Source organism: Saimiri boliviensis, chromosome 1 (assembly GCF_048565385.1).
Source record: "Saimiri boliviensis isolate mSaiBol1 chromosome 1, mSaiBol1.pri, whole genome shotgun sequence".
Lineage (NCBI taxonomy): Eukaryota > Metazoa > Chordata > Mammalia > Primates > Cebidae > Saimiri > Saimiri boliviensis.
The window spans coordinates 235,411,591-235,430,593 of record NC_133449.1 but is presented as its reverse complement, the minus strand read 5'-3'; the positions used below and the strand labels follow the sequence as shown (position 1 = coordinate 235,430,593).

The window sequence follows — 19,003 nt, the reverse complement described above, 5'->3', positions numbered from 1 at the left end:
CCTGCTGCTCAAAGCGTGGGATTACAGCACATTTGTCTTAATAGTACATCTGGTATGCTACACTGATGCAATTACAGTGCCCCATAAGCAGGCAGCTAGTTCCTTGCAATTATGACTTTAAATTGTAACCAGAGGGAAATCGTTATCAGAAATACAACATATCTATTTAGTGACTGTTTATTGCATTTTTTGTATTAAAAAGATCAGACAAATATGTAAAACTGCTTAGTCCCTCTAATACTGATTTTGTAGTTCTTGAAAGCCTGGTCCCATTTGTTATTTTCATTACAGCCCCCTGGCAGTCCCAGGTAGTAGGCTAGGCAGATAACATGTCACATTTACAGATCAAGTCTAACTTGAAACTTCAGAATTAAATGGTTTTCCATTGAATTCTAGTTATTAGCTGTAGACTCGGTACGTGTTCAAATCTAGAGCTTTGAATCCTTCGTATGCCCTCTTTGCATCAAACAGGGTTGTATCTGGGTCTTAATATTTTAAAGTGGTGGCTATATGCATAATTTAGTCTGGAAATGTCCCCAGAATGTGAAGGTCAAAAATTGAGTTGGCATCTTGAAATTCTGATAAAGACTTTTAAAAGTTGCAACTGATTCAATACTTGTTCCACAAGCTAAAATAAAGTATATCTTGCCAATATGAGATGCAAAATCCAGAAAGTATGTTCCGATGTTATACATCACTATGTGAATTTTCTGGAATGAATGTGTGTGTGATGGGTGTTTTCCCAGATTATTTTCATGTGATCTGTAGCCAGAGGTGATTGTAATATGTGTGTCTCAACTGTGCTGAAGCAGAAAACAAGTTTTAGGAAACAAAAACTTGCCTTTATGCTTGTTTCAGTCATCTTCCTCTGCCTTTGGGGTTTATGATCCAGCCATGCCCGCCATGTTGGTCTCATGCTCTATGGAATGTCCTGTTTTTATGCCTTTCTTATGAGTGTATTTGTATTTGCAATTCCTATCCTGTACTTACCAACTTCTGATCTCCTGTATAAAAGGCTTATTTGTTTATCTACATGCCAGAGCTCTGAGTAGGCTGTGTAAATGAAAGATGCTCTAAAGCACAACCTCTTTCTCATTCTGATTGAGAATACTGAAAACATCTTAAAGATTGTGTATTATACCCATGCCACATTCTCTCTTCTACTCTCCATGTAAATTTTTGATAATTTTTTTATTGTCTATACTTTTTGTTAATCATTTTTGGCATTTTATAAATATCTGTAAATTTTCATATCATGATACATGATGTAGGTTGACTTAATTTAACAAGCAGATCAGTTTTCTTGCAGTCCAGGCAGTTTCCTTACTTCTATTCCCACTCTTTGTGTCTAGAGCTACAAAGAATGAACTAAGCCTAGAGCTGTAGTTCATCAGAGAGTGATTTCACGAGCCAGATATTTATAGACGCCCCTGATTTATTATGGTTTGATTTTACTATTGTGTAAAAGCTGATGGTGTGAAAGCAATATACATTCAGTAGAAACTATACTTCAAAATTTGAATTTTGACCCTTCCCTGGGTTAGCCATATGCAGTATGATACCCTTGTCATGCTGGACAGTAATGGTGAGCAATGGCTCCCAGTCAGCCAGCCACACAATCACAAGGGTAAACAGCCAATACTTGACGGTGCATACATTGTGTGGCCAGTGGGTTTTGGATATTGTGTTTTATATGTGGCCATCCCATCTTATCTACAAAACACCCATTTTCAACTTACACTGTTTTCTACTTATGATTGGTTTATTGAGATGTAATTCCATTAGAAGTCAAAGAGTATCTGTATTTTATTTAGAACAAAAGCAAGCTAGCTGTATGCTTCTCAAGGGCAGGGACCATACCCATCTTTGTATCCACAGGGTCTGGCAGATAATAATGGTCTCATTTAATGTTTGTCTACTGAATGACATAGATGAACAAATGGAGACCTGCATGAATACATATGTGACTTTGGACATCAGAATAGAATTATTTTAATGAGTTGAATTTAATGTGAATTAAAAAAAAGTTAGTCTTCTAAAAATGTATTGTGTTGAATACATTTCAATGGCTCCACTCAGGTGTTGTGAAATATTACTTAGCCCTAAAAAATATAAGTACTTCTGAATTCACTTGTATTTAAAATGCTATTTGCTTCTAAATGATTGTATCCATACCATTTTAGCTTTAATATTTTGCTAAATGTTTAAGCTCTTTCCTGATCTAGCAGTAAGAAATGTAGATTAAAAATAACTTGTAAAACTCACAGAATGCTCTTTTTGTTGTTTTTTGGTAAAATCTTACATCTAATAGGTCTTAATTAAGAGCTGACTGGGTAGGCTGTGTTATAAAAGGAAGAAATATAAAAGATTGTATTTTGCTAACCTCTTATTTGAGCCCAACTCTGGCTTTACATTAGATTCACTTGAGAATTTCTGGAAAAGTGTGATGCCTTGGCCCTGCCAGAGAAATTCTGATTTAATTTTTCTGGAGAGGACCTTGAACATCAGTCTTAATAAAAAATAATAAAATAAGCTAAATAATTAACCAAGTGCTCCTGAACTCACAATCACTGCTAGAGGAAATGTAAATTACCACTACCACTTTGGAAAACACAGCAGCATTATCTAATACGTTTAGATAAATGAATATCTCATAGCAAATCCATTCCACAGCAGTTCCATTCCTACCTATAAACCCTAGCAAGAAAACATGCTGGTATGGTTTGGCTGTGTCCCCACCCAAATCTCATCTTGAATTGTAACTCCCACAATTTCCATATGGGAAAAACTGGTGGGAGGTGATTGAATTATGGGGATGGGTCTTTCCCACACTGTTCTTGTGATAGTGAATGAGTCTCATGAGATCTGATGGTTTTTAAAATGGGAGTTTCTCTGCACAAGCTCTCTCTCTCTTGCTGCCACCATATAAGAAGTGCCTTTCACCTTCTGCAATGATTGTGAGGCCTCCCTAGCCATGTGGAACTGTAAGTCCATTAAACCTCTTTCTTTTGTAAATTGCCCAGTATTGGGTATGTCTTTATTAGCAGCATGAAAATTGACTAATACAGTGAATTGTTACCAGTAGAGTGGGGTGTTGCTGAACAGATACCCAAAAATGTAGAAGCGACTTTGGCACTGGGTAGCAGACAAGGGTTGAAACAGTTTGGAGGGTTCAGAAGAATACAGGAAAATGTGTAAAAGTTTGGAACTTCCTAGAGACTTGTTGAATGGCTTTGCCCAAAATGCTGATAGCAATATGGACAATAAAGTCCAGACTGAAGTAGTCTCAGAATGAGGATCTTGTTGAGAGCTGGAACAAAAATAACTCTTGTTATGTTTTAGCGAAGAGACTTGGCAGCATTTTGCTCCTGTCCTAGAGATTTATGGAATTTGGACTTGAGAGAGATGATTTAGGGCATCTGGCAGAAGAAATTTCTAAGCAGCAAAGCATTCAAGATGTGATTGGGTGCTGTTAAAAGCATTCAGTTTTATAAGGGAAGCAGAGCATAAAAGTTTAGAAAATTTGCAGCCTGACAACATGATAGAAAAATCCCATTTTCTGGGGAGAAATTCAAGCTGGCTGCAGAAATTTGCATAAGTAACAAGGAGCTGAATATTAATCCCTAAGACAATGGGGAAAATGTCTCCAGGGTGTGTCAGAGGTCTTCATGGCAGCCCCTCCCTTCACAGGCCCAGAGGCCTAGGAGAAAATGGTTTCATGGGCTGGGCCCAGGGACCCCCATGCTGTGTGCAGTTTAGGGACTTGGTGTTCTGCATCCCAGGCACTCCAGCCATAGCTGAAAGGAGCCAATATAGAACTCAGGCTTTTGCTTCCAAAGGTGCACAACTCAAGCCTTGGCAGCTTCCATGTGGTGATGAGCCTGCAAGTACACAGAAGTCAAGAATTGAGGTTGGGGAACCTCGGCCTAGATTTCAGAGGTGTATGGAAATGCCTGGATGTCCAAGGCAGAAGTTTCCTGCAGAGGTGGAGGTCTCATGGAGAACCTCTGCTAGGGCAGTATGGAAGGGAAATGTGGGGTGGGACCCCCTACATAGAGTCCCTACTTGGGTACTGCCTAGTGGAGCTATGAGAAGAAAGCTACCATCCTCCAGATCTCAGAATGGTAGGTCCACTGACAGCTTGCACTGTGCACCCGGAAAAGCCGCGGACACTCAACACCAGCCCACAAAGGCAGCCGGGAGGGAGGCTGTACACTGCAAAGCCACAGCGGCAGAGCTGCTGGAGACCATGGGAATCCACTTCTTGCATCAGTGTGACCTGAATGTGCGACATGGAGTCAAAGGAGATCATTTTTGGAGCTTTAAGATTTAACTGCCGTGCTGAATTTTGAAATTGCATAGGGCCTGTACCTCTTTGTTTTGGCCAATTTCTCCCATTTGGAATGGATGTATTTACCCAATGCCTGTACCCACATTGTATCTAGGAAGCAACTAACTTGCTTTTGATTTTACAGGCTCATAGGTGGAAGGGACTTGCCTTGTCTCAGATGAGATTTTGGACTTTGGACTTTTTAGTTAATGTTGAAATGAGTTAAGACTTTGGGGGTCTGTTGGGAAGGCATGATTGGTTTTAAAATGTAATTTGGGAGGGGTCAGGGGTGGAATAATATGATTTGGCTGTGTCCCCACCCAAATCTCGTCTTGAATTGTGACTCCTACAATTCCCATGTGTTGTGGGAGGAACCTGGTGAGAGGTAATTGAATTATGGGGATGGGGCTTTCCTGCACTGTTCTCATGATTGTGAATGAATCTCACAACACCTGATGGTTTTCAGGATGGGAGTTTCCCTGCACAAGCTCTCTCTCTTGCTGCTGCCGTGTAAGAAGTGCCTTTTGTCTTCTACCATGACTGTGAGGCCTCCCTAGCCATGTGGATCTGCAAGTCCATTAAACCTCTTTCTTTTGTAAATTGCCCAGTCTCAGATATGTCTTTATCAGCAGCATGAAAACAAACTGATACACATGCAAACATCAGAAAAAAAATTTTACCTCGTGTCTGTATGTGTGTGTGTGTGTGTGTGTGTGTGTGAGAGAGAGAGAGAGAGAGAGAGAGAGACAGAGAGAGAGAGAGAGAGATTGAGAGAGAGAGACACAGAGAGCGAGAGGCAGAGCAAGACAGAGACAGATAAACAGAGAGATATACTCATACCAGTGGACTCTAGGAGTACAATTACCTTTCTTCCTTTCCTAGTCACACTCTTCTCTTTTTCCTAAGTGGTATTATGCTGACTTTCATAGTAGCCATTTCCTTGCTTTTCTTTATGGTTTTATTACCTATGAATATGTGCCTAAGTAATAATTTTAATGTTTACTCTTTTTGAGCTTCATATTAGTTGAAACATACCCTGTGTATTTTGTGACTTGATTTTTCCCCTTTGACATTATATTTGTTACTTTCTTCTGTGTTAATATGTAATTCATTTTGATTGTTAAAATGTTATTGTATTATTACACTGCAATTTATTCCATTGATGAACATTTAGATTGCTTTGAATTTTGACCATTTATACTTTTTTTTTGCACGTTTTCTTGCTAGGGTTTATAGGTAGAAATGGAATTGTTGTGGAATGAATTTGCTATGAGACATTAGTTCCTCTAACTTTATTAGATAATGCTGCTGTTTTCCAAAGTAGTCGTAACAATTTACATTTTCTCTAGCAGTGACTGTGAGTTCTAGAGACCATGGTTAATTATTTAAAATATTTAATTATTTTTAATAGGCTTTTTAAGAACAGTTTGTTCATGGCAAAATCAAGTCAAAGGTACAGATATTGCCCATATATTCCCTTCCACTACACATGCACAGCTTCCCCTATTATCAGTACTCCCCACAGAGTGGCACATTTGGTTATGATTGATTAGCCTACATTTGAGAGGTGAATTTTGTTGTTTTTGAGACAGAGTCTCACTCTTGTCACCCAGGCTGGAGTTCAGTGGTGTGATCTCGGCTCACTGCAACCTCTGCCTCCTGGGTTCAAGCAATTCTCCTGCCTCAGCCTGAGTAGCTGGAATTACAGGCACCTGCCACCATGCCTGGCTAATTTTTGTATTTTTAGTAGAGACAGGGTTTCTCCATGTTGGTCAGATTGGTCTCAAGCTCCTGACCTCAGGTAATCCACCTGCCTCCACCTCCCAAAGTGCTGGAATTACAGGTGTGAGCCACCATGCCCAGCCGAGAGGTGAATTTAGTTTTTAATTTCCCAAGCTAAGCCTTCAGCTAATTGAAAGGTATGGTGTGTAGATATGATAATGGTTCCAAATTGACCAGTAACAAAACCACTTTCCTTTAGTAACACTCAAACTGCCTGGCCTTCCTTGCCCTTGTGTTAGATGCATGGAAGCTCCCTTCTTCACCTGTGCTGTTTTTGCAGATAGTAACTGTAGAGTTAGGACAGGATTGAACACTCTAAGGAACCTTGGATCTTTATTGTGACAGACTCATTTCATGGGCAAAGAAACCAATGCCCAGCAGAGTGAGAAGCATGAACTCTGCACTCCCTTCCTACCTGGAGCTGATGGACCCCTGTTATACAGTGAGGAATGGTTTATTGAATGGCACAGCCTCTTCAGTTCCTTTTTGTGTCTCGGTGGTCATGCTTTCATGATGTTATAGGTCATACCTTTTAATGTTTGCCATTAGAGCAGTTATTAGTAATTCTGCTTTGGTTACATTAGTTCAAATAACTCCTGGCACCAACCAAACAGGAAGAGACATTTATTTAGTTAAAGAAATTATTTTAAACACTCTCATCTCTGCCGAATTATATAACCTCTTTCAACAGTTTGTTTTCCTGGCTGCTGTTAAGAAATCTAAAACTCTGTATAACAAGCAGAATTATTTATATATGTCATGATGCTTCCTATTTCAAGCTGTTTGTCTTACTCTGGACTCTGAACTCTCATACTGAATGAGAAGCCTCTCTCTTACAACATTTTGGTCAGTTTTTATTTGTTTTCTTTAAACATCAGAAGATCCTCTCTTCCCCTGCCTTTCCTCCACCCCCCCCACCCACCCCAGGAAATGGGTAGATTCTCAACAGTGAGCTATTCAGTTCCACATGCTTACTGTTCTCTCCCATTGAACACGTTGTGAGGATGGAGCCAGGAGAGAAGAGGGAGCTAGATTGGCAGAACAGGCTTGGAGAGCTCTCCTGGTAGACGAAACAGATCTGCCCACACTGACACTGTCAGTCAGGTTGAATGCACTGAATTACACTCCAGGTTTAATGGTATTTAGGGCATTGTACCAGACACTGCAAAAAGTGTTATTTTAATTGATACCATGCTTCCATTTACCAATGGTATAATTTGAATAGGGAACACGGACAGTTTAGGGAACACAGACAGTTTAGATGTTCCCTTTTAAACATTTTTTGGGAGGGGAAAGAAAATTACAATCCATATAACCAGGGGATATTTCTCACTATATTCAGATTGGGAAATATGTCTTAGAAATTCTATCCCGGCCAGGTGTGGTGGCTCATGTCTGTAATCCCAACACTTTGGGAGGCCAAGGTGAATGGATCACCCGAGGTCAGGAGTTTGAAACCAGATTGTCCAACATGGTGAAACCCTGTCTCTACTAAAAATACAAAAATTAGCTGGGCGTGGTGGTGCCTGCCTGTAATCTCAGCTACTCAGGAGGCTTAGGCAGGAGAATCACTTGAAACTGGGAGGCAGAGGTTGCAGTGAGCCGAGATTGCGCCACTGCACTCCAGCCTGGGCAACAGAGTGAGACTCCATCTCAAAAAAAAAAAAAAGAAAGAAAGAAAGAGATAAAAGCCATCCTAGTATGCCTGGTTAATATCTCATGCTGACAGGTTGTCCCGTGTTGGGGAGTACACATGCGCATATGTGTGCATATGTATATTTTCTACCTGATCCCAACAAATCTCTTCCTGGTTATTATTTAAAAAGGAAGAAAAATGCAAATATTATCAAACATACCCTGCTGTGAATCTAAAAAGTAAAACCTAACTTTTTAACCAAATGAATATAATGGTCAAAAAGCTAAAGGATAAAATAGTCAAAGATAAGTTCTTTAATAGTTAACATAGTTCTTCATAAATATAAATTTTTATAAAGCTGAAGATATCAAGTATATTAAGTATATTAAACAGTGTCTGGCGGAGTGTACTGCCTTGTCTGTTTCTAGATAATTTGGTATTTTGAATGTTATTTTATTGGGGGATGTGTTCCATGTCACACAGACAATTGATAGAGCAAATATACTGAGAAGTTGGTGGCATTTCACTGTGAGGAGTTCATTTACATATTTTAAGTATAATACCTTATATTCATTGATCTAGATATAGAAATTACAATATAAGCAATTAAAAATGTAAATTAAGCCTCTTTTTTTTTTTTTTTTTTTTTTGCATTCATTTATGGTGGAGTGTTTCCTTCTAATTGTTTCAAATTAGAGCTTTGTAGAAACCTGGCTTCCTCAGTATCATCATTACCACAGCCTGTTGCCTACATGGTATGGGAGAAAACCACCTCCACAGGGCCTGAGTGGTTTCTTGAATGGGGACCAGTGAGGTGGGAATTTATCTTGAAGTTTGGGTTAATGAGGGTCTTTTTTTCGAGACAGGGCCTCACTTTGTGGCCCAGGCTGGAGTGCGTTGTTGTAGTTTCCACTCACTGCAACCCCTGCCTCCTGGGCTCAATCCTCCTACCTCAGACTGCCGATTAGCTGGGACTACAGGCAAGTGCCACCATGCCTGTTTAATTTTTGTATTTTTTGTAGAGAGTGGATTTCACCCCAGGCTGGTCTTGAGCTCCTGGGCTCAAGTGATCCTTCCACTCTGGCCTCCCAAAGTGCTAGGATTACAGGCATGAGCCACCACGCCTGGCCTTATAAGGGCCTTTTAATGTTGGGGATGGTGGATAGGGAAGGAGCTTGATCAGGACTTGAGAAGGACCATAATGTAGTTTAGGATCGGTTTTAGGGTTTCAACTGCCTTTTGTTGGTTCCTACTGAAGAGCTGGTTAGTCTTGCGGAAGGTTCCTGTAATGGGCAGTCATTCATGGGCCTGGGCTAGCGGCTCCTGGAATAGTAAAAGTGTGCTAATGAAGATAGTGGAATAGTAAAATCGTGTTAATATGGACGGGAAACTGTGGTCATTTTGTCCTCAGTGTCCATTTTAAAGTGAACAATTCAGTGCACAGACTATTCAAACTAAGTAGTTTAAATATACACGAATCGTAGAGATTTTAACAGCCAATTGCCATTTAACCCCACAAATGCTAAATCGCTTTAGTTTGCTAGATACTATGCTAGGTATTGGGAATAAAATACCTCAAGGACCCCTCCACCTGGGAGGTGACAACAGAGCGAGGCAAACACCACAGTGGAGCTGACGCACACGGACGGACCAAGGGTCCTCTGTGTAGGGGCCTTACGGGCCGAGCTTCTTGAGCTGAGCATCGGAGTGGCTTTGACAATGTTGACATAATCTCAGGAATTTAGTAGATGAGGAAAAGCACTGCTGTGAGGTTTGAGAATGACCCATATGAAGCCGTATCTATCACAGCTTCTCATCAGGGGAGGAGCAGCTCTGAGGACAAAGGGTAGAAACGGAGGCCCCTCTACAGTCTTGGCCTCTAAAAGCCTCCCTGCCTGAGCAGTAGGATCTCCTCAAAGAACATTTTGCATATCAACAGGTATCTGTCTCCAAAGGATGTTCCTTTCCTAGAACCTGCTTCCCTAGGTGACCACACCGCACGTCTGGTGAAAGATGACATGCGTGTGTATTGAAGTGGGTGGAAAGAACACTCTAGCTGTGCTGAGCAGACCTGGCCGCAGCACCTCCTGCCTACCTGGCCATTCACAAACCTCTTGACCTCTCCAAATTTGTGAAATGAAGTATACATTAGGTGCCATTGTTAGTTTCTTCCAACTCTAACATTCTTACTATGTCTAAATACGTTGTCTCTGATAAAATGTATAAAACAAATTTTGTAAATGGAGAAACTAATACGGTATGTGTTTTTTTCTCTTCAGTATCTTCTCACAGAGAATCTCTTCTACACCTGGCTATGAGATGGGGCCTGGCTAAGCTTTCACAGTTCTTCCTGTGTCTCCCAGGGGGAGTCCAGGCCTTGGCTTTACCCAACGAAGAGGGTGCCACACCATTAGACTTAGCTTTACGTGGCGGACACTCCAAGCTGGCAGAAGATGTCACAAAGTGAGTTTAGCTACTTGATAGTCTCTCTCTTAATCTGTTTTTGTAAAGTTGGCCAAGCATTATAGAAAAATGGAAATAACCAAACCACAAGCTAATGTTGGTTTATGTTTTACTGTTAGCTCTCGTGTATGCAGTACAGATCGCATATATATAGATTACATAAACAGATACACTGATATAATTGGTGTTAATGTTTCATGAGGGAGAGACAGGAAAAAAGGTCTCAAAAGGCTCTGAAAGGAGTGATAATAAAAAAAAGTTGGGAAACACTAGCATTTAGGTTTCAGCTTAAATGTCACCCCTTCTGTGTTATTCTCTTTGATGATTATGATTAATTCACAATGTATGAGTAACATTATGACTACTACACAATATTAATGCTTTATAATTAATATATGTGATCATTTGTTTCATATCTATTTCTTTCCTTAATCATTTGAGGACTGGGACTATTTCTCTTTTACCCACTGCAATACTTCCAGTACAATGTCCAGCACATAGTATTTGTTGAAAGGATATAAATTTTTTTGAATCAATGAATAACAGACAAATAAATGCTATGGTAAGATTTAGCCACTATGGTGGTCATTATGGTCTAGTGAAATAATGTAAAGGAAAAGATTTATAAACTATTATGTTCTCTGTGTTAATGATGGTATCAACACTTCCAAGGAACAGTGAGTATATTGTTGGTTACTTAGAATGGTTCAAGTCACTCATTATTCTTAGTTTATCAAAGGATTCATATATAGTAATTTTCTTAAGTGGTCAAAAGCAAAACTATAAATGGGAAAGTACATTGAAAATTACAACATGCTACATAAATATTAGCCATTGTTAGAGTAAATGCTACATAAATATTAAATATTATTAGCATATTATTACATGGCATGTCCAAATGGACTGGCTTTTCTTGTTTGGCTCGTGGAACTCAAGGTAATTAATTTATGGTTATGTGGTACCTAAGTGGACACTAGAAGTCAGAGCTTTTTGTTTATTAATCTTTTGTCATTTGATCAAATTACCATCAACCAAGGGGTAGGCCTATCCGGAGGGAATTGCCCTTTTCCTTGGTATAACATGACCTCACTTCCTTGTCTAGAAAGGGCAAGGCAAGAACACTTCCTTTGACTCATTCATTGTGAACAGTCCTGTGTTCCACTGAGTTTCTGCAAGCAGACTTCATCTGTTGGTAGCTTTGTATCTTTTTACTGTGTCCAAGACCATAAGGTGTGTGTTTTAAAAGTTTCCAGGTCTAATAAATCCATTCATGGATGGGCTTAGAAGTAGACTGTAAGCTAAATTCTGGTGATATGATGGAGCTTCCATATTCTAAATTAACAACAATGATTTTATTGCTCAGGTTCAGAGACCATTCATCTCAGTGGCTTGTTGTTGGCATGGGGAGTTGTTTTCTGGAAACTTCTGGAGTCCTTGTCAGTAATGAGTATCAAGAGTTTGGAGAGGTTCCCCAAGACTTAGAGTACAACTGTTCTCTATGGATCTCTTTTTGACACTCCATCTGATGGAGATAACATTTACTTCATTGGATATGTGTGATATTTTTGTAAAGCAAACATTCATTAACAAAATTAAGTCATATTGGAAGAGGAAAGGGACATAGAGCTAGTTCTGTGAATTGAGGAATCTGGGAACAATCTGGTGGGATGTTACATGCTGAGGTGGGCTGTAATCCAAGAACATTAATATTTCCCCCCTGAGATTTATTTACTGTTACTATTATAGGACCATATAAGCCATTCAGAATATTGTGATACTAATCATGAAGCCTACATGTAATTTACAAATGTACAAATGTTCTTAGCCAAGATGTAACAGAAAATAAGTGTATATTTAAGAATTTAAGTTGGAAATATCTTTTCTTTGTGTATAAGTATATTCACAAAAACAACATAATCAAATATATGTATGTTTTAATTTGCATAAGAGAGGATTTACAACAGTGGTACCAGTGTGTTATGAATATCTCACTTGTTTATAATATCCAAACCTCACCACGTTCCCTGGGGATCATATCTCTTTTCCACTGCAATCACCTAATAAAACATTGGCTGGCAGCTAATTTGTTCTGTTACAGGTAGCCCCATTAAAGTGAGAGGCATCTTTTCGGACTAAAAGGAGAATGAAATGTTGAAGTAAAGTACTGTGTTTAAAAATCAGTACTGTTTCATTCTTTATGTAAACCTTTAAAGTGTATAGTATATGTCAATGGTTTTCAACAGACTTCTTCTCTAGGTGGAAAAAGAAAGAGAGCTTTATTCGTATCTGTTTTCATGATCTTATGTATTTATTGCACATAGGTGACTTTCAAGGATCATTTTTGCTAGTTGGATTTGTAAGATCGGGGCAGTGATCCTAAGTGCTGGATCCTGGGACTGGTGTCTTTGAAGCGCTGTGTGGGTTTTGATTTGTGTTCTTTCAGTTTTCAGGGCAGATGGTCCCCAAGCTTCTCCCGAGTGCAGCTCAGTGAAGAAGCCTCCTTGCATTATGTTCACTCATCGGAAACGCTGACCCTGACCCTTAACCATACAGCCGAGCATTTGCTGGAGGCAGATATTAAACTCTTCCGGAAATACTTTTGGGATAGAGCCTTTCTTGTCAAGGTTTGTGCACAGTGATTCTGGTATGTAATTTAAGAGAATGCAGGCATCAATTTCTTGTTATGAGAATAATGTTTTTTACAGGTAGCACTTTCTTTTTTTAACGAAACCTTGGGGGACATGCAATTGTAAACTGCATTAGATCAGTAGATCAGTAGAATGAAGATTATGCTATGTTTTAGCAGTAGAAAAATCGTTTGTGTAATATTTTCATTTTCTTTTATGAGCCAATCCTTTCCATGGTTGGGCTTTAATACTTTAATATTGGATGTTTTCTCTTATTGATTGTATTATAATTATTATCTAAAGCAGTTATATTTAGGGCTATCTTACATGTACAATACCTACTCCTGGGCTTTCATATTGCTCAAATGTAGTTAAGGATTTGTTCCAGTGTACAGATTCTTCCTGAATGGAAACAGGTAAAAACCTCGTTCTTTTCTAAAGAGGTTTTCCCCTTTCCATCATGGTCCAACCCCACCTTTGAGTGCTATCATGGCATGCTCATCTCAGGGTTTAAAACATTTCACATTTATCTTTCTTTTTTTTGGTAGTCTTTGAAAGAATATTAAGAATAATTTCTATCTTTTACTTATGATTAATCAAGATGTTATTCTGAGTAAGGGGGTTTGAGTCAATCGAGTTGGTGGTGCTCCAGGGTCTAATGGATACACTAACCAGGTCCTGTGGCCTCCTGTGTTCTCAAGTACATTCCTTCACAAGGCACAGGTCTCATAACTATTTAGGTTTTACAGAGTCAAAAGTCAGCTTAGAAAACCAATGTTATCATTGACCACAGTTTCAGCTTTTGTAGAATGTTTGCTTCAGATAGTTGAAATAACGAGTTAGCCAAAAACATTATGTACCAAACAAAGGTTATTAGTGGCTTACTCCATATAGAGTTTTATTTAAACAATTAAAATGAAACATGGTCTTCAGAGTATGATCATTATCTCTTTGCTGGGTTTTAGGGAATTTGCTTTATAATTTTCTGATGTACAGTATCACATGCAGTATATACAGAATGAGGGTCTTCTTTGAGGATGCTTGTCATTTAAAGCTCCTAAAGCCTTCAGCCATCAATGTGGTTTCTTACCAAAGCACCAAGCAGTGGTTACTCCAGCTGGGCAGATGCTTGGTTTTGCTATGCATTGGTTCCGCAGAGACAGAGCTCAGCCAAGTGCCTGTCCTCAGAAGCGATGCTCAGACAGCAGCACTTGTGACTATCCTGAAAAGAATACAACAAACTTTATTGAACATTTGCTTCATTGTAAAATCCTCTAAGTCTTAGGCTAGATTTGTGATTTCTCATATGTATTTGAGATAATACTAATGACTTTGGGGGAAGATTTATGATGAGTAATAATTTATTGTAGTGGACTTTATAATAACAAAGGACAAATGGTGATGCCTCTCCAGTTTCTATGAGATTTTCATTTTATGAGAAACACTTGATGCAAGAATCAGTTAGACTGAAATGGCCTTATGTTCCAAGTTTCTACATCCTTCTTTTTCCTTCCTTTCTCAAAATGTGTGGCTGGTAGTGAGCAGAGAGACTGGGCAGGAAGGGCTGCAAGATTCCTTATGACATCCAAAGACGTTAATTCTTACTTGCCTGACAAAGTGATTCTATTGTATTCTTCTCTAAATTTGTTGTGGTGCATTTTAGTTGGTTAGATATTATTTTAAATGTATGCAGGTGGTAATTATTTTATAGGTTGTCCACACTGAAGCTTTACAACTTTGGATGATAAATATGAGATTACATATAGATTTTGTATAAGAAGTATTCATGCTTTGTTGAATCTTACCTAAAAGTCCATTTTTATATGACAGCTATATTTGGTGATTTTGATTTGAGAGACTGATTGGTTCTCCCTGAACTCCAGCTCGTACTCAGTCTTCCCCAAGGAGACGTGTGTAGTCTCTGGGTGTGGGCATTGCTCAGTTTTCTGTAGTCCTGTAAAACAAAGACAGTAAAACCTTGCTGCAGAAACCTGAGTTTGTTTTACAATACGTAAGAGCGCTCAGGGTGAACCCAGTCAGAATACTTGTTCAGAGTTGTAAAGGCTTCACACTTTCACACTGTGTTACAGTTGACAGTGGTGGCCTGACAGTTTCTAACAGATATTAAATGTTAAAATGGAAGGTGGAGCTAAATAACTAAACTGTAAATACAGAATATTAGGAAATAAATAATAGGCAAACTCTTAGCCATATCTTTTAATCACTTTGTGATTATCTCATAACAATCAGAATGCCAATAATTTTATTCTAGAACTTGGCTAAAATTAATAAGCAATTAGGAAATTTAAATTTTTAAAGGTATATTCAAAATTACTCCTAAGGATAAAAATTAAGTTTGAATATGTTCTATTTTCAAGAGAAAATAGTATTCCCTTATTTCAAGTTTTGTTGTGTAATCAGAAACCAGCATTGCCTGCTGTTCTTTCCTCACATTGGCTTGGTGACTCTCTTCTTTGAAAGATGGGGGGTTAAGGCTAAGGTTCAGCCCAGGTAGACACATGGGCAGGTGGCTGTCTTAGGCCTCGAGCCTGTGTGGTGACCCGTCATCTATCCCTGGGTGCTCCTGCTGCCATCTCCTCACTCCCGCTTAATATGGACCTGCCCTGGTCCAGCCACTCATTCCATGGTGGGCCTTAGAAGAGAGAACACAGTGTCCTGGAGGTGGGGCTGGGGTGAGTTAACACCCACTCGAGGGTAGGTGACCAGGCACTTTTTGATCCCTGCCTGTTTGTGGTTTGCTAAATCATATATATTTTTGCATTCCTTTTACTCTGACTGCAGGACATTGTTCCTAAATAGTCGAAGAGTGAAGCACCCAATCCATGGGGCTTAATGACCTGCCCAAGGGGATAAAGGACCTATGTCAGTTATGTGGTTACCTGCCCAAGTACACTGATGATTGATTTCAGAACCTGTGCTGAAACCATCTTGGGCTGGCTTACTACTCAGCACATCAACACATAGTTCTGTTTCTTCTCATTTTCACTGGCTGTGGGGAATCTGTCTGAAAAGAAAATTTAGATGATCCCAAGAGGGCAACTTTTTGCTAAAACCTTTTGGAAGGCTCACCAACTGAATTTCAGCCAGGGCCAGCCTGCACCAGCAAGTGCCAGCCTGCAGTTCAAGGCCCAGGGTCACCCTGGATCTTCCCTGTGATCATGGTCCTATGATCCCTGTGTCTTTCTTAGGATGTGGATTGGGTCTGCTCCAGGTGGCAGATACATAGACCAGAGAAGCCGTTCTTTCTGGTGTCAAGATTCTTGGTTCTCTTTCTGGTTCATGCATGATATTCCTGAGAACCTTCTGCTTGGGGTGACCTGCAGAAGCAATAAGATTAGCAGCAGAAACAGTTTTGGCCCCTGCTGCGGAGTTTCTTTTGACTTCGCACGCCCTCCTCCTGGGGAGCTGACTATATGTTCTCCCACTGGCTTTCACCCACCCACTTCTTTCCCAGCCTCCTAGCTCTGAGACCTTGAGAATGACTTTTGCCTCTTTGTTGCATATCTGAAGCCTCAAATGGTTTTCAGTGTTTTTTGTTTTTTTCCATTGTTTCCTAGGCCTTTGAGCGAGAAGCCAGGCCAGAGGAAAGAACAGCTGTGCCTGCCTGTGCTGCAGAAACTGAAGAAGGTGCGTACGCTCCTTTCCCACTTAGGGAAGCCAGAAAGTGCTCCGGATCACCGAGTTAACCAGTCTGTTGAAGTCTCTGGTGAAGCCGGCCAGGAACCAAGGGGTTCAGAGGCAACGTCACGGGTGTGGGATACAGCAAAGCCCCTGGGTTTTTGGACAGCATCAAATGAAGTATTCTGTTTGTTCCCACTTTCTATTCAACCAGCCTATCCTGAGAGCTGTTTGCCGGGCCCTGGGCCAGCTCCTCTCACATTCCTGATCTTCAGGACACTCTCTTGACATTCTGATTGTTCTCCTTCTTCAGCTTGTTCATTCGCTGAGTCTTTCATTCAACCATTTGTTCTCTAGTTCCTTCCACCTTTGTGGATCTCCTACTCTGTGCTAAGCAAGGATGCTCTGGAAGTCATGAAGAAGTTTTTGTCACCACGAGGGTTGGGGGGCACCACTGGCATTTAGAATTGAGGTGCCAGGGCTCCTGGATGTTCTTCAAGGTACAGAAAAGTCCTGTGCAACTAACTGGTGTCATGTACAGCTGTTTCCAGTCCTGATGGTGATTCAGAGACTGTATGTATGATTCTATTTGTGATGGAAGTTCATAACAGAAGCTATGTATTTTTTTAATAATACGTCATTCCTGCTCTATTCCACAACATGCCACGTGGAATCATCCTGATGCCACACTTGTGCATAACACCTAGCTCACTTGGAGGAACATCATCATCTCTCATTTTCCCCAACTCGACAGTTTATCTAGGCATGCAATTCTTACTTCATTTCAAGTTACTTCCACTTTTCCATATGCAAATAATTTTGGTCTGTTCATCAGTTGTAATAAACAGAAGTTTTTTTTCCCCATGATCAACCCTTTTATTAAATACTAATAATTCCAGCCAGCAGAATAAGACAAGATAAAGAAGTAAAAGGCATAACAGGAGAAGATAGTTTTAACATCTACAGAAAAAAATCTTATGATTTTAATAAGAGGGTTTATCAAGATTGCTTCAGCAAATATTAGTTGTATTGTTTTGTTTTTTAAAAAATTTATTTATTATACTTTAAGTACTGGGGTACATGTGCAGAATGTGCAGGTTTGTTACAGAGGTATACACGTGCCATGGTGGTTTGAGGCATCCATCACTCCATCATCCATATTAGGTATTTCTCCTAATGCTATCCCTCCCCTAGCCTCCCAGCCCCCGACCAGATCCCAGTGTGTGATGTTCCCCTCCCTGTGTCCATATATTCTCATTGTTCAACACCCACTTATGAGTGAGAATGTGGTGTTTGGTTTTCTGTTCCTGTGTTAGTCTGCTGAGAATGATGGTTTCCAGCTTCATCCATGTCCCTGCAAAGGACATGAACTCATCCTTTTTTATGGCTGCATAGTATTCCATGGTGTATATGGGCTACATTTTCTTTATCCAGTCTATCATTGATGGGTATTTGGGTTGGTTCCAAGTCTTTGCTATTGTGAACAGTGCCGCAATAAGCATACATGTGCATGTGTCTTTATAATAGAATGATTTATAATCCTTTGGGTATATACCCAGTAATGGGATTGCTGAGTCAAATGGTATATCTAGTTCTAGATCCTTGAAGAATTGCCACACTGACTTCCACAATGGTTTAACTAAGTTACACTCCTACAAACAGTGTAAGAGTGTTCCTATTTCTCCACATCCTCTCCAGCATCTGTTGTCTTCTGATTTTTTAATGATCACCATTCTAACTGGCATGAGATGGTATCTCATTGTGGTTTTGATTTGCATTTCTCTAATGACCAGTGATGATGAGCTTTTTTTCATATGTTTGTTGGCTGCATAAATGTCTGCTTTTGAAAAGTGTCTGTTCATACACTTTGCCCACTTTTTGATGGGGTTGTTTGCTTTTTTTCTTGTAAATATATTTAAGTTCTTTGTAGCTTCTGGATATTAGCTGTTTGTCAGATGGGTAGACTGAAAATTTTTTTTCCCATTCTGTTGGTTGCCAGTTCACTCTAATGATAGTTTCTTTTGCTGTGCAGAAGTGCTTTAGTCTAATATCTCATTTGTCTATTTTGGCTTTTGTTGCCATTGCTTTTGGTGTTTTAGTCATGATGTTCTTGCCTGTGCCTATATCCTGAATGGTATTGCCTAGGTTTTCTACTGGGTTTTTATGGTGTTAGGTCTTATGTTTAAATCTTAATCCATCTGGAGTTAATTTTTGTATAAGCTCTAAGGAAGGGATCCAGTTTCAGCTTTCTGTTTATGACTAGCCAGTTTTTCCAACACCATTTATTAAATAGGGAATCCTTTCCCCATTGCTTGTTTTTGTCAGGTTTGTCAAAGATCAAATGGTTGTAGATGTGTGGTGTTATTTCTGAAGCCTCGGTTCTGTTCAATTGGTCTATATCTCTGTTTTGGCACCAGTACCATGCTGTTTTGATTACTGTAGCCTTGTAGTATAGTTTGAAATCAGGTAGCGTGATGACTCCAGCTTTGGTTTTCTTTTTTCTTAGGATTGTCTTGGCTATGTGGG

At 39.7% G+C, this 19,003-nt stretch overlaps 1 protein-coding gene across 5 annotated transcripts in view; it reads left to right on the top strand.

Moving 5' to 3' along the window:
- ARHGEF28 (Rho guanine nucleotide exchange factor 28) overlaps nt 1–19,003 on the top strand; it is a 316,904-nt gene that overhangs the window by 138,734 nt on the left and 159,167 nt on the right. For all 5 annotated transcript variants that reach the window (XM_074384818.1, XM_074384828.1, XM_010336521.3 and 2 more), the window contains exons 5-7: nt 10,028–10,211; nt 12,655–12,835; nt 16,417–16,486. In XM_074384818.1, coding sequence (XP_074240919.1) covers nt 10,028–10,211; nt 12,655–12,835; nt 16,417–16,486 — 435 coding nt within the window. The remainder of the gene's footprint in view (nt 1–10,027; nt 10,212–12,654; nt 12,836–16,416; nt 16,487–19,003) is intronic.